This window comes from Narcine bancroftii, chromosome 2 (assembly GCF_036971445.1).
Source record: "Narcine bancroftii isolate sNarBan1 chromosome 2, sNarBan1.hap1, whole genome shotgun sequence".
Classification (NCBI taxonomy): Eukaryota; Metazoa; Chordata; class Chondrichthyes; order Torpediniformes; family Narcinidae; genus Narcine; species Narcine bancroftii.
The window spans coordinates 366,332,372-366,351,575 of record NC_091470.1 but is presented as its reverse complement, the minus strand read 5'-3'; the positions used below and the strand labels follow the sequence as shown (position 1 = coordinate 366,351,575).

At 40.5% G+C, this 19,204-nt stretch overlaps 1 protein-coding gene across 8 annotated transcripts in view; it reads right to left on the bottom strand.

Moving 5' to 3' along the window:
• stk3 (serine/threonine kinase 3 (STE20 homolog, yeast)) overlaps positions 1-19,204 on the bottom strand; it is a 564,172-nt gene that overhangs the window by 58,885 nt on the left and 486,083 nt on the right. Inside the window, exon 11 of one of the 8 annotated variants that reach the window (XM_069922524.1) lies at positions 18,510-18,863. The exons of the other annotated variants lie outside the window; for them this stretch is intronic. Within the exon in view, the coding sequence (XP_069778625.1) occupies positions 18,666-18,863 (198 nt within the window). The 3' untranslated portion in view covers positions 18,510-18,665. Of the gene's footprint in view, positions 1-18,509; positions 18,864-19,204 lie in introns of those variants that run through there. 8 annotated transcript variants of the gene reach the window in all.

The following is a 19,204-nucleotide window of genomic DNA, read 5'->3' as shown; positions in this document are numbered from 1 at the left end:
CAACCCCATCTCACCTAAATCCATTCATGCACACGCTGTTCCTTTCTGAGGAGTGGGATATCCTCATATCAAATCCCACAAATTGACTGAAAGGAACTGTCATCCTATGGGATGGATAGCCAGAAGAAGAATATATATGCACACACACAGTATGTTCAATTTTTTTTTTAAGTAAGATTTAAATGGAATTGCATAAACAACAATGTAAACACACATATGTATACAGTAACCTACGACCATGTCTTCCTTTGGAATGGCCACTCTAGCTTTCACATTGTCATGAGTGGAGGAAACGTGGCCTCCCTGGCTGTCTGGAATGTCGGAAGTCACATCACCTGTCAATCAAGGTTGGACTCCTGCCATCCATTAATGCACACCTTTCCATTGCTTAATTTAAATCACCTAGTATCACTATTGGCTAGCAGCACAGATTAGCACTGTATATGAACTCAACGCACAGCACATTCTTTCTCTGTGCCTTGTGGTCCAAGCCCAGGAAATTACTCCATACCAGGTTGCTACTGTGGACATCTCTGGAAGTGTCACAGGTAAGGTGTGCACTATACCGAAGCTGAGCTACTATGAAAGATCGGTACTCGAGAGAGCCGCCATCCTGTTGGTCAGGGAATCAGGGGTTTGTGTAAGAGTCCCTGCTTGTAGTGTGCGAGTGGGTCGAGCATAGGCTTACTGTTGTCAGAGTCCAACTGAAATCCAAGGTGAATGTCTATTAAGTGAAATAATGATCAAGTTCCATTTAACATTCTCCCACTTGTTTCCCGTGTGTTAATAAGTTACATGTGATTGTAACACTCGTCTCTCTATGAACCCACCGAACCTGATACTCTTCTCAACACGACACACATCCACTCTACAGTTTGAAGTCCGTGGTCGGGATAGTTTGGGGTGATTGTCAGTATTACATAAGTAAGCAGGTAATGATATTATTAATCAGGTTAATAAGAGTTAGTGATGGAGCAATTGCTCAAGTAAGGAAAATGTGATTTTCTAGTTTTACAATATATTGTATCATTGCGACCTTAGGGATAGCAATTGGCGGACAAACGGCGCCTACAGAAAGAGAAGGATGTGCACTCAGACAGTCTGGATGCTAATGGCACTGCACTTCACATTCACCATGTATACTGAGCTTTATAACAATAACAGTACATATTGTTACAATTCTGTAAGTCAGGCAGAACAAGCCAGAAACATTCTTGGCTGTTCTCCTGATGCATCAGTTAAGTTTCGCTCTGAATTAACTGAATAAACCACCCTGCTGTGTAGGTCGACTCCAGTGTTGATTTTTGAATTGCTCCTACAGTGACCAAACCTCGAGTTCCAGACCACTGATCCAGAGATGAATTTGAATCTCACCATAGTAGATGGGGAATTTAAAAATGCAATTCAAAACATCTGGAATTTTAAAAAAAGCTTGTTGAGGAACATTAAGGACAAAAGCTCATCTTGTTCACCATCTTTCCTAAATGTGGTCGAAATACGACTCCACACACAGCAATATGTTTGACACTTAATTTCCTCTGCAGTTGAGGAGCAACTACAGATGGGCAACAACTGCCAGTATTACCAATAATGTGCACATTCCTTGAACAAATAAATAATTCAAAGATTTAACAACATTAACAATACAGGCCATTTGGCCCATGATGTTGTGCTGCCCTAAACAAAATACTCCACATCAATCTAATCCTTGTCAGCTTCACAACCCTTTATTTTTCTTACATCCATGTGCCCTTCTAAGAGGTTCTATTGTACCAACCTCCACTACCCCCCCCCCAGCAATGCCTTCATTGGCCGAGGCACTGGATGCAGGTGCAGGGACTTCACGTTACCTCTAAATAAGGTATTGGTGGGATCACACTTGGAGCATTATGCACAATTCTGATCATCCAGCTGTAGTAGAGATATTATGCTAGAAAAAGTGCAGAAAGGATTAACAAAATGTAATTGGGACTGGTGTGGTTGAAATATATGGAGAGGTGGAGGCGGACCTTACAGGGGTTTATAAAATTATGATTGGCCCAGTTAACATAAATACTTTTTACCCTCAATAGGGGAATCTAAGACTAGAAGGCATAGATTTATGGTGAGAAGAGATTTAAAAAAGGTCCTGGGGCTAACATTTTCACTCAGGGGGTAGTGGGAATATGGAACAAGTTGCCAGAGGAAATGGTAGAGATGGGTAGAATTGCAACAGTTGAAAGAAATTTGAAGCAGTAGATGAATAGTAAAGGTTTAGAGAGGTATGGGCCAAAGGAATGCATATAGGATTAGCATAGGTCAACAACTTGGTCATCATGGACAAGTTGGGCCGAAGAAAATTAGAAGCATACTTGCATTTTCCTTTCTGTGCTGTATTACTCTATGTTCTATTCCTGAATGTCAGGCAGCACGGTTAGCAGAGCAGTTAATGCAACACTGCTACAGCGCCAGCGATTGGAGCCAGGGTTTGAAACCCGCACTGTCTGAAAGGAGTTCGTCATTCTCCTCATGTCTGTGTAGGTTTACGTTGGGTACTCCGGTTTCCTCCCACCCTTCAAAAGGTCAATTGGATGTAAATGTTCGTCATTCTCCTCATGTCTGTGTAGGTTTACGTTGGGTACTCCGGTTTCCTCCCACCCTTCAAAAGGTCAATTGGATGTAAATGTTCGTCATTCTCCTCGTGTCTGTGTAGGTTTACGTTGGGTACTCCGGTTTCCTCCCACCCTTCAAAAGGTCAATTGGATGTAAATGTTCGTCATTCTCCTCGTGTCTGTGTAGGTTTACGTTGGGTACTCCGGTTTCCTCCCACCCTTCACAAGGTCAATTGGATGTAAATGGGCGCCACAGCTTATGGCAAGTAAAAATAACCTCCTCCATATGCAATCAGATTGTGTGAGTAGTAGATTCAAAATAGATGCCAACTATTTATTCTCCTTCCTTACACCACCTTGATCTTGCTGATGTTGAGTAAGATTATTGTTCTGGCATCACCTAACCAGGCTCTTGATCTCCATCCTGTATTCTGACTCATCATTTCTAGTTATTTGGCCAACAATGGTGGTGTCATCAGGAACTTGTAGATTGATTTGGAGCTGAACTTGGCTACGCAGTTATGGGTGTACAAGAAATTGAGTTGAGAACGATAGTCAGAGAAGAGGAGGTGATTTTTCAGATCCACAGTGATTCAGGCTTGCCGATAAGGAGGTCAAGGATCCAGTTTCAGGGGCAGAGTCCAAAGTCTTTTAGTTTGGTCATGTGTTTTACTGGCTTGATGATGCTGAGCTATAATCAATGAAGAACAACCTGACATAATTCTTCCCATCATCTAGGTGATCAAACACGGAGCGGAGGGTCAGAAAGATGGCACCTGCTATTGACCTGTCGTGACGAGAGGAAAACTGAAGTGGGTCCAGATTCTTCCTGAGATAGGAGTTGATCCTCTCTATGATCAAACTCTCAAAGCACTTCTTGGTTGATTTCTTCCAGGTGTAAGGTAAAGTCCACATAAGTTAAAGCTGTCTGCACTGCCAACTATCTGATGACCTGGAAGAATCTGAATGCATGGTTTAAATAAAACATTTGTGCTGAGTGGAAATCACAATGAAAGAATGAAAAAACAGACGTTCATGTCACCTGTCACATCCATAGCAATTCCATTTAAGAGCAATCCAGCAGGTCATTCCTGTGTACACTTACCCAATAGCTTTGCAAATTCTGTTCAAATTCTGCACCTCACACCCACGTTAACATGTCTATCCATGGCCTCAAGTACGGTCAAACCAAGACCACCGGAAATAGGAGGAGCAACACCTAATATTCTGACTGGGCACTCTCCAACCAGATAGCATTAACATCAACTTCTCTGGTTTCTCCTCGCCCACCCCCTGTTCTTCCTCTCTTCCCCATCCCTCTGACTTCTTTCCTCCAGCTCTCTTCCACCTTCCCTCCCCATTCAGAGCCATTCCTCCTCTCCTGTTTGCTGGTGTGTCCTTCCTTCTTTATCCCTTTATCCACCGATTAGGTCCTGCCTGTGGGACTGTGCTCCTCTCCCTGCCCCTCCTTCCCAACATTTTGTTCGGACACCAGCCTACATTTTGACAGAGGACTCAAGCCCGAAATGTTGTTTATTATCTTTAATTTTAATCTTTATAACAAATAACCATATAACTTTTTACAGCGTGGAAACAGGCCTTGTCGGCCCTTCGAGTCCGCACCGGTTCACTTGAACAACTCCACGAGCTCAACCCTCCTGCTCTGTTTGACCTGATGAGTTTTTCCAGCATTATGTTTTTACTTCAATCACAGACTGCAGACTATTATATTTCACCATTGTTCCAAGAACTACTCTTGCTTCTCCAGTCTGTCTACTTAACTGAAGTCTCATCACAAGGATCAATTTAGTCATTCACTTCTACACCCCTTTAAAGCAAACATGGGAAGGGTTTCCCTGTTCCACATGTTTGTAGGTCATTGTGCTACAAATCGTACAAGAGTGTGACAGCCTGATTTCCGAACCCAAACAAATCGGAAGCAACAAACTCAGATTTCTTGGTTTAAATGTACAGTAAAATCCCTGTTATCTAGAATTCAAGCAACTGGAAAAAAAAACACTGCGGAAAATAAACAGCAAAAAATATGGAAGTTTAAAATTGGCACACCTCTCCGTTAGTTCAACAGTCACACAACACAACATCTCAGACAACTAAAAAATTCACTTATCCAGCATCTATCAATCCCCAGAGGTGCAGGATACCAGAAGTTTTACTGTATATAGAAGGATCCTGACACTGTGGATAAAATACCGTGAGCTATTTCATGTCCTTTTCCTGTCCTCCATCAACTCTTCTCCCACATCTAAAACAGGCAAGCATTATCAAGGAATGACTCATCTTTTGGATCATTATCACTGGGTATGATTTCAATGGAAACAGACATCAAGATGAGGGAAATGTTTGTGGGCAAAAAAGCACAGAAATAATAGGTAGGCCAGCAAAACTGAACTAGTGAAAATTGCAATGTAATATATTTTTAATGTATGAAAATAAATTAGTGCCATTCAGTTAATTAGAAGCCCTGTCATTGATAACATCAGGTTGAAATGGAATTTACAAAGAGAATTTGCATAGATTTACAAAAATTATTTTGGTAATTTTTGAACAAAATTTATGCAAATTAGCTATGGAGCATCACCACAGAAAATTCTTTAATTAGGATATGTGAAGGAAAGTTTGAATAGATAAGCATATTCAATTTAGTTCTCATATCTAATTATGTTCTGAGAACATTGAAATTTATGCTCTACATTAATCTTCAGAGGCAGATACCTGCAGATTAAAGTCCCAACTGATTAATTAAAATAGCCCTAAAATCTTCAAAATAATAACTGGGACACCATCTCATCAGTAAAACAAGAATTCATTATTTTTTAAAAATATAGATTCTTGACTTTTCATGCACATCAAGGCAAAATTAACACTATTTTATTGTTTACAGACATGGAAACAACTTGAATAATTTACTTAGCTCAAAATTAAAACTGTAGCTCATATCTCCCAGATTGCACACATAGCTTTTCTCATTAAAGCATCACTGAGGGTTTGAAAATGTAAGACAAAAATCATATTTTCTGGGACTGCTTTTTGTAAAAAACTTTATTATTATTAGTCCCTCTTTCTTTGTAATATGCAAAGAAAAAAGACTACTTGCCTGAGCAAAAAATTTCAAAATGCACAAAAGTTTGTCTTGAATAAATATGTGCGTGCATGTTCTGAGATTTTACAATTAGATTATGAATTCACAAATTGGCAATAAACCATTTTATTTTAATCTCTGACCCATTTTAAAATTAATTACAAGTTGTAACTGGGGTGGCACGGTTAGTGTGGTGGTTAGCGCCACGCCATTACAGCGCCCGCGATCGGGACAGGGGTTCGAATCCCACACTGTCTATAAGGAGTTTATATGTTCTCCCCGTGTTTGGGTGGGTTTTTCCCCAGGGGCTCCAGTTTCTTCCCACCGCTCAAAAACATACCGGGGTTGTAGGTCAACTGGGTGTAATTGGGCGGCACAGGTTCGGGGGGCGAAAGGGTGCATGTCTAAACTTAAATTTTTTAGAATTATATCCTAAATGAACCATATTTTTAATTCAAGAATAAAAATTACATTTAAATATATTAATTAGCATTAAAATGTCAAAGCTACATGTAAATGTTTGACGTTAAACTGCTATGATAATTTCTCCATTTCCGTAGATTTTCTGCATGATTAGCTAATGATGAAGCAGTGTTGTAATTGCAAAATGGCATTTTCAAATGTAGTCCAAAAGACCACCACGTATTACTTCCTATCTAATGACAATTTTTAGCTTTATTTGTGAAGGTAAATTAGTGTGTATTGTGACAATTCCATCTAAGTAAGGAGTAATTCTCTGTACAAATATGGCATATGAACAAGTTTAAAAACTTTTGAGAACTTTAACAAATGAATGGGGACTCTCCGGCACTCAATATTTAACTGTATTTCAGAAATTGCAGTCAGACTGATAAACCTGATGAAAGTTTATGTATAAATTAATTGCAGCCAGCTGGAATATAGGGTTGATGTGCATTGTCTTCAATCATATGGATTACTTTGTGAGATGATCAACACCAAATGGCACACGGGAACCAGATTTAATTCAATCCAGTGTTAAAATTGGTGATCTATATTAAGAACCTGGAGAAAGTGAAAACCTTGTTGGACTAAATGGTATACTCCAAGAGGATATAATTTTTGTGCTTTCTCCTGCTCCACCAATCACCTACCTCATACTCAATTAGTTTCATTTAATCAATAATTCTGACTTGATGTAATAATTAACATTTTACATTCATAACGGAATTTAGGAACATGCATTTTTCAGCTGGAGGCCATTTTGCTTGTGTAAGTTCTATGTTGTGTGGTCAAAAATTAATTCCATTACTCTGTTCTATCCCCAAGTACTACATTTGCTTCATCTAACTCAGTGGTTTTCAAACTTTTTCTTTCCACTCACATACCACCTTAAGTAATCCTTATGCCATAGGTGCTCTGTAATTAGTATGGGATTATTTAAGGTTATGGTAGTCATGGTGGGGAGCTGGCTGATGGAGGACCTCAGTTTTCTTCAGGCTGACTTCCAGGCCAAACATTTTGGCAGTTTCCGCAAAGCAGGACGTCAAGCGCTGAAGAGCTGGCTCTGAATGGGCAACTAAAGCGGCATCTCCATCGGGCACACAAAACTCAAAACGGTCAACCAGTTTACCTATCTCGGCTGCACCATTTCATCAGATGCAAGGATCGACAATGAGATAGACAACAGACTCGCCAAGGCAAATAGCGCCTTTGGAAGACTACACAAAAGAGTCTGGAAAAACAACCAACTGAAAAACCTCACAAAGATAAGCGTATACAGAGCCGTTGTCATACCCACACTCCTGTTCGGCTCCGAATCATGGGTCCTCTACCGGCACCACCTACGGCTCCTAGAACGCTTCCACCAGCGTTGTCTCCGCTCCATCCTCAACATCCATTGGAGCGCTTACACCCCTAACGTCGAAGTACTCGAGATGGCAGAGGTCGACAGCATCGAGTCCACGCTGCTGAAGATCCAGCTGCGCTGGATGGGTCACGTCTCCAGAATGGAGGACCATCGCCTTCCCAAGATCGTGTTATATGGCGAGCTCTCCACTGGCCACCGTGACAGAGGTGCACCAAAGAAAAGGTACAAGGACTGCCTAAAGAAATCTCTTGGTGCCTGCCACATTGACCACCGCCAGTGGGCTGATAACGCCTCAAACCGTGCATCTTGGCGCCTCACAGTTTGGCGGGCAGCAACCTCCTTTGAAGAAGACTGCAGAGCCCACCTCACTGACAAAAGGCAAAGGAGGAAAAACCCAACACCCAACCCCAACCAACCAATTTTCCCTTGCAACCGCTGCAATCGTGTCTGCCTGTCCCGCATCGGACTTGTCAGCCACAAACGAGCCTGCAGCTGACGTGGACTTTTTACCCCCTCCATAAATCTTCGTCCGCGAAGCCAAGCCAAAGATTTAAGGTTATATGTGAGTGGGGAAAAAAGGTAGAGATTCACTGCTCTAGACCCAAATGGTACTGAAATATTTTGCTTGAGAAAAATTATCATTGATCCATTTCCTTTGGAGTTATGAAACCGTGCACGTAACGAGTCAATGAGGTACAATTACTTAAAGTAGATTGTGAGATTTTACAATCCCTTACTAATTACAGAGCACCTATGGCATAGGTATGTGAGTGGAAAGAAAAAGGTTGAAAACCACTGATCTAGCATTTACTTTTATTCATTTAAAATCTTACAAAATTAATTTTCTTAATTATTCTTGGTAGAAAGCAAAATGTGCCCAGCAAATGAATTTCTAACTTTTCTCCTTGCTCATATTGTGGATCATTTCAATTTGATGATTTCCAATCAAAGTAGAAGGGGCCATAAAGAGGACTTTTGGCACACTGGCCTTCATCAATCAAAGAACTGAGTACAGGAGTTCAGTAATTGTGATAAAGTTATATAAGACGTGTATTGCGTGCAGTTTTGGTCACCTAACTACAGAAAATATATCAATAAGATTGGAGAGTACTGAGATGATTTATTAGGATGTTGCCAGGACTTAAGGGAAAAGTTAAGACTTTAGTCCCTGGAGAGTAGAAGAATGAGGGGAGATTTGATAGAGTATACAAAATTATGATGGCTATAGATAGAGTAAATGCAAGTAGGCTTTTTGACTGTTAAAGGTGAGAAACAAACCAGAAGATATGCGTTAATGGTGAAAGGGAAGGACTTTAGGGAAACATTAGGGGGAATTTCTTCACATGGAGAGGTAGGGGTATGAAATAAGCTGTCAGCTGAAGTTGTCATTTCGGGCTCAATTTTAACATGGATGGGAGGGGTATGGAAGGATATGGACTGGGTGCAGATGAGCGAGACGAGGCAGAATAATAGTTTGGCACAGACTAGAAGGGCCAAAGGACCTGTTTTCTGTGCTGTAATGTTCTATGTTTTATAGACTCCATCCAATGAATTTTGTGTCATATCCATGACAATAAATTCTGATTCTGCAATTAATTATTTTTTCTTTTCACTCTATGACATCCCATCACAATTTTAGAAACTCCAGATCTCTTCACTCTTCTCTGATCTCTTGCAAAACAGAGTCAACATCTTGTCTCATTGTTTTCGATCTCCTGCATGATGTAAATGAATCTATCTGGTCTTCTAATTTTGATGAATATATCTTTAGTCTTTGTATCGCAATACAGTGTTTCCCTAAAGTAAGGCAAAATCAAATTTTGTGCAGCTGAATTTCCCCTTAAGAAAACCATGCTGATACATTTGGAAGGTTTTACAAGGAATGGTATAAATCTGAACCAGGGGGTGATCTTACCAAAATAGATGATTTCTTGCTTTCATTTGAACTTCCAAATTTGGATCATGAAGAGCGAGAGGGGTGAGTGCCCCATTCTCTCAAGAGGAGATTGCTTGGACCCTAAGCTCTTTGCAGGGTGGTAAATCAGCGGGGGAGGATAGTTTCCCTGCTGAATTTTATAAAGAGTTCAAAGATCTTTTAATGCCCTTTCTTATGAAGGTGGTGGATCAGACGGTAGAGACCAATTCGATTCACCTCGTATAGACCTATCTCATTATTAAAGACAGATTATAAAATCATTGCAAAAGCATTGGCCAATAGGTTGGCAGAATATTTGCTAAAACTAATGAATCCAAACCAAGCTAGAATTATAGAAAGGAGACAATCAGCAAACAACAAAGCTAGATTGCTTCATATAGTACATCTAGCACAGTCGTGGGTGGATCCAGGAGTGGACATAGCTTTGGATGCAGAAAAGGCCTTTGATAGATTGGGATAGGACTTTTTGTTCAAGGTACTGGAAAAATTTGGATTGGGTCAACCATTTATTAATTGGGTGAGAACACTATACTATATACTAAGAAAAAAAAAATTACAAATGGGCAGATGTCTCCAGTGTTTCCTTTGAGCAGGTCCAGTTGGCAGGGCGGTCCATTGTCTCCAGCGCTGTTCATACTGGCAAATGAGCCACTGGCAGGAGCCATTCAGCAGGATCCAGACATTAAGGGGTTCAGGGTGAGCCAGGTGGAACACAAAATCAATCTTTTCGCTGATGATGTGTTAATATATTTGACAGATCCTGGGTTGGGGGGGGGGGGTGTCGTTGGCTAGGCTGAGGACTACACTGGAGGATTATGGGAAGGTCTTGGGGTATAAAGTAAATCTAGACAAAAGTGAGATTATGCCTTTGACAAATAGGGATTATTGACGATATCAACAGAGAAGTTGGCCACAAGAAGACATTGAATATCTAGAGATAAAAGTGGACAAAGATTTGTGCAATTTCTACAAACTTAATTATTTCCATTTGCTGTGAAAGATTGAGGAGGACCTTGCTTGATAGAGGACTCTATCCATAACTCTGTGTCAGAATGAAGGTGATGCCAAGGCTGCAGTAGGTTTTTTTCAATTGTTACCTATTTCATTGCCACAGGGCTTTTTTAAGATGCTCAGGGAATATATCAAGAGGTTCCTGTGGAACGGTAAGGTGGCTAGTATCACTATGGAAAAGTTGACATGGGACTATAATTTGGGGGTTTAAAATGACCTGATTTCAAAAAATATTACTGTAAAGCCCAGGCAAGATTTATTGTCTCACTTTTTGAGGGAGGGGGCCCTCCTCCTGGGAAAAAATTGGACTACATGCAGTATGTGAAAAGATAGCAGGAGAGTTTATATACAAATGGGACGCTAAATTAATTTTTAAAAAATGGATAACCCCATACTAAAGCATATACTTCAGATATGGACTGAAGGTGGGGATATCTCCTAAAACGTCTTTGACCCAGATCAACTTAATACCCTTGAATCTAGGTAATAAATCCCTGGACTCCTGGTGCCAGAAGGGGATCAAGTGTATCGAGGATTGTTACAAGTGAAGGCAGCTCATGTCATTCGTTCAGTTGAGGAACAAATACGATTTGTCTAATAGAACATTCTTCTGCTATCTGCAAATAAGATCTTTCTTAAGGGAAAAAGTGGGACCATCCTAGATGACCCTACCTAGATGTAGTAACGTGGATATTCTAATCGTCAGGGGAGTGTGTGTAAACTTATCTTTAAAATGTATTACATATTCCAAGATGAGGGCCTGAAGCTGGGCTTACACAGATCGAGGGAGAGATGGGAGTTGGACATGAGCACAACAATCAATGAAGACTGGTGGTAAAACCTGTGTCTGGACAGTGCGACTGGAGTCATCAACATCAGATACAGGATGGTGCAATACAAGTTCTTGCACCAGTTGTACCTCACATCACAAAAATTATATAAATAAAAGCCAGAAATTTAAGAAATGTGCTTTAGGTGTGATGTGGAGGTTGGAACTTTTGTCCACTCCACCTGGTTATGTACATAGATTACAAGATCTTTCTGGGAAGACCTGGGGGGGCATTAAAAAAAAATTACAAAAGTGGATTTGGGGATGTGAGTTTTAGAATGTCCAAATACCAAATTTCATTCGTGAATGTTGTCTTGGCAGTAGCCAGGAAGTGTATAGCAGTTTTGTGGAAGTCCGACTCCCAACTAAATACCACATGATGGAATATGGAAACGCAGAGTTGCATTCGCCTGGAGAAAATCACATATAATCTAAGGAAGAAACACGACACATACGTTAAGGTGGGTCAACCTTACCTGAAATATATTGGCACTCAGATTGATTAGTTTCCCTCCCCCCTTCGAAACAGGGCTACGATAGCAATCTGTCCCAGCAGGGAAATGAATGTGATCAAAGAAGTGGGACATGGTGCAAGTGGCATGTTTCTTTCAGCTTCGGTTTATTACTTTGTTTTTAATTTAATAGTATCAATATAATTTAATTGATTGTACTTTCAGTTGTACGAAGGTGGAGGGTGGGGATAAATAAAGACTCTGTATATTACATGAATGTTAAAAAAAGATTATATGGTTTGTTTGAACTTTACGAGTCTATGAAAATTAAAATAAAATACTCAAAGAAAAAAGAGAAACCTTAGTACTTTTTGCCTATTTTACCACTTTGTCTCCAAGTACTCCAAAACCTCATCCTTTCATAATAGGTTCCATCATCTTGCCAACCACCAAAGTCAGCTAACCAGCTTATAATTTCCTGTCTTTTGCTCCATCCCTGAATTTTCCAGTCCTCTGAAACATTTCCAGAGTCCAGTGATTCTTGAAAGATCACTACTAATGCCTCCACAATCTCTTCAGCTACCTCTTAAAGAACCCTGGCATGTAGTCTGGGTGGTCCAGGTGATTTATCCACTTTCACATTTAACCTTCTCTAACTGTTTCATCTGACCATCATCCCTCCTTGGTTAATCACCTACCACCCTACACTTCTCCATCCAGTTACACCTGCATCATCTCTCCCATATTTTTTCTGTTTCCATCTTTTACCTACCAACCTCAACTCTCCATCTTGGCTCCATCTTCCCAATTGCCTCCCACCTATCATCATCCAGCCTTTGCCTCACCACTCTCTCAATACTGATTATCTTCCCTCTATATTCTTGGTACTGATGCAGGAACTCTACTTGAAAAGCTGACCACCTCTTTGCCTCCACAGATGTTACATGACCCACTAAGTTCTTCCAGTCGTTTATTTTTGGCACAGATGAATGGTCTTTTTTGCATTACATTAATCTATGATTTGATGACCTTCATCTTTCAATTCATCACACGATAATTACAACCATTAGTGATAATGCGCGAGCATTGTTCAGGCTGTTTGCATGTACTATACTGAAATTCTTTTGTTCTAACTGTATTCCATTTCACAAACTGGTCTCTCTACCTATCTATCCATGGCTTTCAAAATGGTGAGAGAAATAATATCTGTGTGACCTGGTTATCCCTTGGTCTCTTATACCACTCCTGTGGAACACTACATTTTGTAATGACTCACTGTGGTATAACATCAATATAGGAAGATTAGTCCAAATTTTCACCAGGACATTTTGCTATTAAAGATCAGGTTCTTTAGGGGAACATATTTTACAAGAAAGCTTGATTTATTACAATTTAAGAACCTTGTAATAAGAGCAATTAAACAATGCTGCCATACACATCAATATTTCCCTCATTTTCACTGCCAAAAATAGGGAAGCTTTAAACTGCAATTATTTAAAAGCTACTTTTTGCAGTAAATGTGTGCATTAATTTCTCATAATAAATACTGCTGCAATAAAACTATTGTTCAAAGGTAGTTTATTGCCATGATGTAATTATCTATGATTTTACAAAGTAAGGTGCAAAAAGGCATTGATTCAAATTAGTCTGAAAATATGTAGGTCATAATTCAAATGCTCCCCTAATTATATCTTCAGAGCCACAAATATTACATTTCAATCATTCATTCAGTATCTTAAACGTTCAACTATTTCCCAGCTGTATTTCAAATTACTTTGTAGCTCTCATTCAGGGCTTCACTCAATACTAAACTGACGACTATGTTAATGATTTGAAAAGGTAAATGAAATAACTCGTGAAAAAGCAGTTTTAAATCTCTTGCACAAAAGGCTCAAGAGAATAACGTGAACTAAATCTTACAGAGGATTTCTGTCATCAAATTAACAACTTGGACACAAACATACTGACAACTTAGAATAGAATGAGCCTTTCCTTTCATTGGAGTTTAGAGCTGGTCAGAGGGGGTGACATATATGGATATTTGCTTTGGCAAAAATTCACAGCTTTCATGCTTCTTCCATCTACAAATAGAAGGAAGGCAGAACATTTATAAATTTTCTTACTTCTTTACTACTCCTAAAATTAGATGTCCTGATACTGAGAACAAACAAAATCAACTACTTAAAATACGAGGCACTGAGGACAGAGTACATCATGCATATATAGCCCATTCTAAGGGTAGAATTCAGGACACAAGCCAGATCAATTTCATAAGTGTGAGTGTCAATACCAGCCGGGGGCGAAGTCATCAGGATTTCAGTCACCAAGGTCGAAGTGGAGTCTTTAAGCTTGTGAACAACCTCACACCACTATTCTGCAAACTTTCCATGAACTGTTGGCAATGGTGTTAGAAAGACTCAGCTCATCCAAAATGATCATACAAGTAATTCCCTCTCTTGATATGTAATGAGAGTCCAATTTGGTAAAACAAAACTCCTGAGATAAATCCTTTCAAAGAGATAAACAGGAAAATGTGCAGTTTATGGTGTCTACCAGTGTAGTCCACAAAAGCGCTGGAGGAACTCAGTAGGTTCATGCAGCTTCCCATTGGAAGTAAAACACAGTCAACATTTTGGGCCTGAGCCCTTTTTCAAGTCTTCCAAAAATCTGGCAGACGTCCCTAATAAATAGGTGAGGGAAGGGGGCGAAACTCCCGCTAACAGGTAAGAGATAATGAGTGGATACAGGTGGGAGGGTAGAAGTTAAAGAAACTGAGAAATTAAAGGTGGAAAGGGCAGAAGGCTGAAAGATAGCTCTCTGATAGGAGAATGAAGTGAAGGATGAGGGAAAGAATGAAATTGGGAAGCGCCATTAACGGAAATGGGAGAAGTCAATGTTAATGCTGTCTGGTTGGAGACTGTTGAGATGGAATATAAGGTGTTGTTCCTCCAATTTGCGGGTGGCCTCAACTTGGCAATACTTGAGACCAGGGACAGACATGTGAGTGTGGCAATGGGGTGTGAAATTGAAGTGCTTGGTCAGAGGAGGTCAGATCAATTAAGTGATCTTCCAGACCGCATTCATTCTCACTGATGTAGAGGAGGCTGAACTGGGAGCACCAGATGCAGTAAATGACCTCTGCAGATTCACAGTGAAGTGCTGCTTCACTTGTAAAGACTGTTTAGGGTGTTGAATCGTGATCAGGGGTGAGGTGCAAGTTCAAACTGTACCTATTGCAGTCACAGGAGTAGGTAGCAAGGGGATGATCGGCAGGAAAGGATAAATAGACAACCTGAAACACGGAGGGAGTGATCCCTATGGAAAGCAAAGAAGGGGGGGGGGGGGGAGATTATCCTGGTGGTGGGATCCCATGGTGGATAGCAGAAATTGCAGAGGATGCAGAGGCTGGTGGGGTGGTCTGTAAAGCCAGAACCCTGTCATTACGTTTTATTTTTTTGGGGGGTGGGGAGGACCAGGATAGATATGTAGGAAATGGAGGTGATGTGAGTGAGGGCTGATTTGATAGCTGTCGAGGGGAAGCCACTTTTTCTGAAGGAGGACACCTCAGAGGTCCTGCCATAGAAGGTCTCATCCTAGGAGCAGATGTGGGAGAGATGGTGGAATTGAGAGAAAGGAATAGAATCCTTTCAGGAAATGGAGTGGGAAGTGGTGTAGTCCAGGTTACTGTGGAGTTAATGGGTTTATAGAAGATATCTGTAGATAGTTTGTCTCCCAAGATGGAGACAGAGAGATCGAAAAAGAGCAGTATTGCCAGAGATGAACCAAGTGAATTTGAGGGGGCGGTGGAAGTTAGTAGCAAAGTGGATAAGGTTGAGAAGCTCATTATAGATGCAATGTAGTCAGTGTAACAAAGAAAGAGTTGCGGAACTTTCCCTGTGTAAGCTTGTATTGCTGGACAACGCTAACATAAAGAGAGACATAGCTGGATCCCATGCGAGTGCCCATGGCTATCTCTTTGATTTGGAGAAAGTGGGATGAGCCAATAGAAGTTATTTAGTTTGAGTACAAGTTCTGCCAGGCAGAGGAGCACGGTTGTTGAGGGGAACAATGTTTGGTCTAATATTAAGGAAGAATCAGAGAGTCATGACGTCTTTTTTTATGGGGGATGGATGAATTTATGGACTGGATGTCCATGGTGAAAACGAGGCAGACCATGCCAGGAAAATGAAAGTTGTTGAAGTGATGCAGAGCATGTGAGAAATCCCAGATGTCGGAAGGGTTTGGACCAGGGGGACAAAAGGGATCTACCAGAGCAGTTGGGTTTGTGGATCTTGGGTTGGAGATAAAACTGGGAAATGTGGGGTTGGGAAACAATGATGTTAGAAGCTGTGGAAAAGAGATTACTGTTAGTGATGAGGTCAGTGATGGTGCAGGAGATGGTGCCCTCAAATTTTCTTGCTTCATCTTGTCTGCGGGTTTGATAGTGAGGTTGGTATTGGTGCGGAGAGAATGGAAGGCAATGCATTCCGAAATGCTTTGCTGTGTTTTTTTAAAATCAAAACAAAGTTATTATTGCCCTATTATTTTTGAACCATGTCCAATATGAATTCTCAATATCAGACTCAGTTTTAGAATTCCAACCATAATCCAGGAGCTAAATTTACTGCGGTGGAACTCATGAATTTGGAAAATTCCTGTTGTCGTGCTTGCTTCACAGTGAGGCAACTAATCTCGGCTGGGTGGTGGCAGTAAAGCTGCAACTTAATTCAGTGTCCAGCTTCCACTGAGAATCAATCGATAGCAGCCAGATGTAGAGTGCTATCAAGTAATTAAAAATCTGATCATGAATTCAATTCTGCACATGTGCTCTGCAGTCCAACACGAGTGGTTGAATTAAGGACTATAAATATAGATAGTCAACAATAAATTCAGAAGAAACTCCTTCACCAAGAGAGTGGCAAGCACATGGAACTTACTCCCATGGGAAGTGAATGGAATTAATTTAAGAGACAGAAGGCTCAATACATAAGAAAAAAATAAATATGTTGATGAAGATGAGTTGGAAGAGTTTTGAGTGGAGGATAAATACTGGTATAAAAGTTTTGGACAAAATCGCATCTCTGTTCTATGTAATGGTGATCTCTGGTGGAAAGTGTGTCTGTGAATATTGGCCATGAACAAAATGGATTTCTTCTATCAAGACAACCAGTCAAATGGCCCATGTCAAATATTGTCTGCACTAATGACACGCAGGGGACTGGCAGATGCTGGAAACTGGTGCAAAACACAAACTGCTGGATGGAGGAACTCAGCAGGCTGAGCAGCATCAGAGAAAGAAAAAGAATGGCCAACTTTTTGGGTTGGAATTCTTCATCAAGATTAAAGCTCCAAAATAGTAACATTGGCTTAAATTCAGCACGGCAAGCTGATGGACATTTGATGAAAGGTACTGACCCAAAGCGTTGACCATTCTTTTCTTCCCACTGCTGTTGCTCAACCCACTAGGTTCCTCCAATAGATTGCTTTATACTTTCTAAAATGACATGTGAAGAACATCATGGACAGGCTGCCAATATTGACAGGAGTCATCATTCCAGAGATGGGTAAGGTGAGACAATACCCAGTCAAATGAAAATAAAGTAAAAAGTTTAAAAAAATCTACCAGTGATTTTAAAATCACAAAAACACACCCTTTCTTGCTGTGATCAGGTTCTCTACAGAAATATTCTCCATTCCTTGGAGATCTATGATGTTTCATTTCTCAACTACCTGCAGCTCTGGATTTCCTCAGCACGGTTAGAATAACTCTAGATCTCAGTTCAAATCCCCCACTGCCTGTAAGGAGTTTGCATGTTCTCCCAGTGACTTGCATGGGTTTCCTTCGGGTGCTCTGGATTCCTCCCAACCTCCAAAAATGTATGGAGTTAGTTGGTTACTTGGTCATATGGGTGCATTTGGGTGGTGCAGGCTCATGGGCTGGAAGGGCCTGATACAGTGCAGTACCTCTAAATTAAAATTAAATAGTCCTTGGCATTGATCACTTCACACACATCTGCCATAAAATTGACCAGCTGGACAGCAGTTCCATCTCCTTGCTGACAGAAATGTCAAGATCTTTCTAGCAATTGCGCGCAATGTGTCTGCTTTTCCACATACACTGAATGAATTTGCACATTTCATTGAAATAGTTAGGCTGGAATAATTTGAAGAGACTGTCTTAGATGAACAACAATGGAACAATTTATCCTCTCCAACCAGATAGCATTAACATCAACTTCTCCAGTTTCTGTTAGGCCTCTCTCCTCTGTCTCTCTTTCCTTATCCCTCTTCCTCCTTTCCTCCAGCACCCTACCCACTTCCCTTCCCTCTCATATCAGAGCTACCCTTCTCAGCTTTTTTCTCTTCTACCCTCCCACCCATATCCACCTCATGACTTCTTGCCTGTGGGCCTGAGCTCCTCCCCCTGCTCCTTCCTCCCTCCTCTCCTCTCCTCCTCCTGCCTTTTTATACAGGCAACTGTCTGCTTTTAGCTCACACCTTGTAAAAGGGCTCAGGCTTGAAACATTGGTTACCCTTTACTTCCTATGAGTTTCTTCAGTACTTTTCTGTGGCAGACTTTCCTGTTTAATTTTACATGCTGAACTGTCTTTTGGCTCCCTTGTAGCCAGCCATTTGAAAGGATATTGGGGTACAATTCCTTAAATCACATTGCTCTAAATTATGCTGCAAAGCAATGAAAGGACTATGACACAGGAAAGTAAGATTAGTTTAAGAGCCCAAAAGTATCTCAGCTATTTGCACTTATTTCTGTGACAGTAAAAATTTAATGAAATGCGCTTTTCTCTGGAACAAGGCTTCTTTTTTGTCATTCATGTTCACACAGCACACACTTTGTCTACTTTGCAATACTAAACACTAGTGATGGTGATCCACAAGATGAGTTAATTCTTTTGTTCATTATTTGAACTGAAGGTGGTGATTAATTGCAATCCTTAAAAATCTCGGTCTTATTTTTAATTTCAGACAAAACTCTAAACTCATGATAATACAGAAATCATCAGCGTTGCTCCTGTACCCGGGCGAGCTGCCAACTTGTACATTAGTTGCTGCACTGATTGCGTTCCTTCGGATCATTAACAAGTGGCCGAACCTAAACTACAAAGTTCAGAATGATCAATTAATGAGCATGGAATTCTACATGCTACAAATAGTATCAAAAATTGCACATTAAGATTAAAACATTCAGATGGTTATCGGAAGCACTTGAATTTAGATCTCATTTGTGGAGTTATGAAAAGGTGTTGGCTGAAGCATTCAGCCCCAACATGGTAACATTGGCTTCGATTCAGTACTGCAAGCCAATTAACATCATGATCAGCCTGTTCTGCAAACTTCCAACAGATGTGTGTTAATGTGTTCATTTAAATGGTGCAACGTGCACATGCAAAGCAGGACACTCTTTTGGTCCCAGTTCTGTATCTTGAAGCACAGACAAC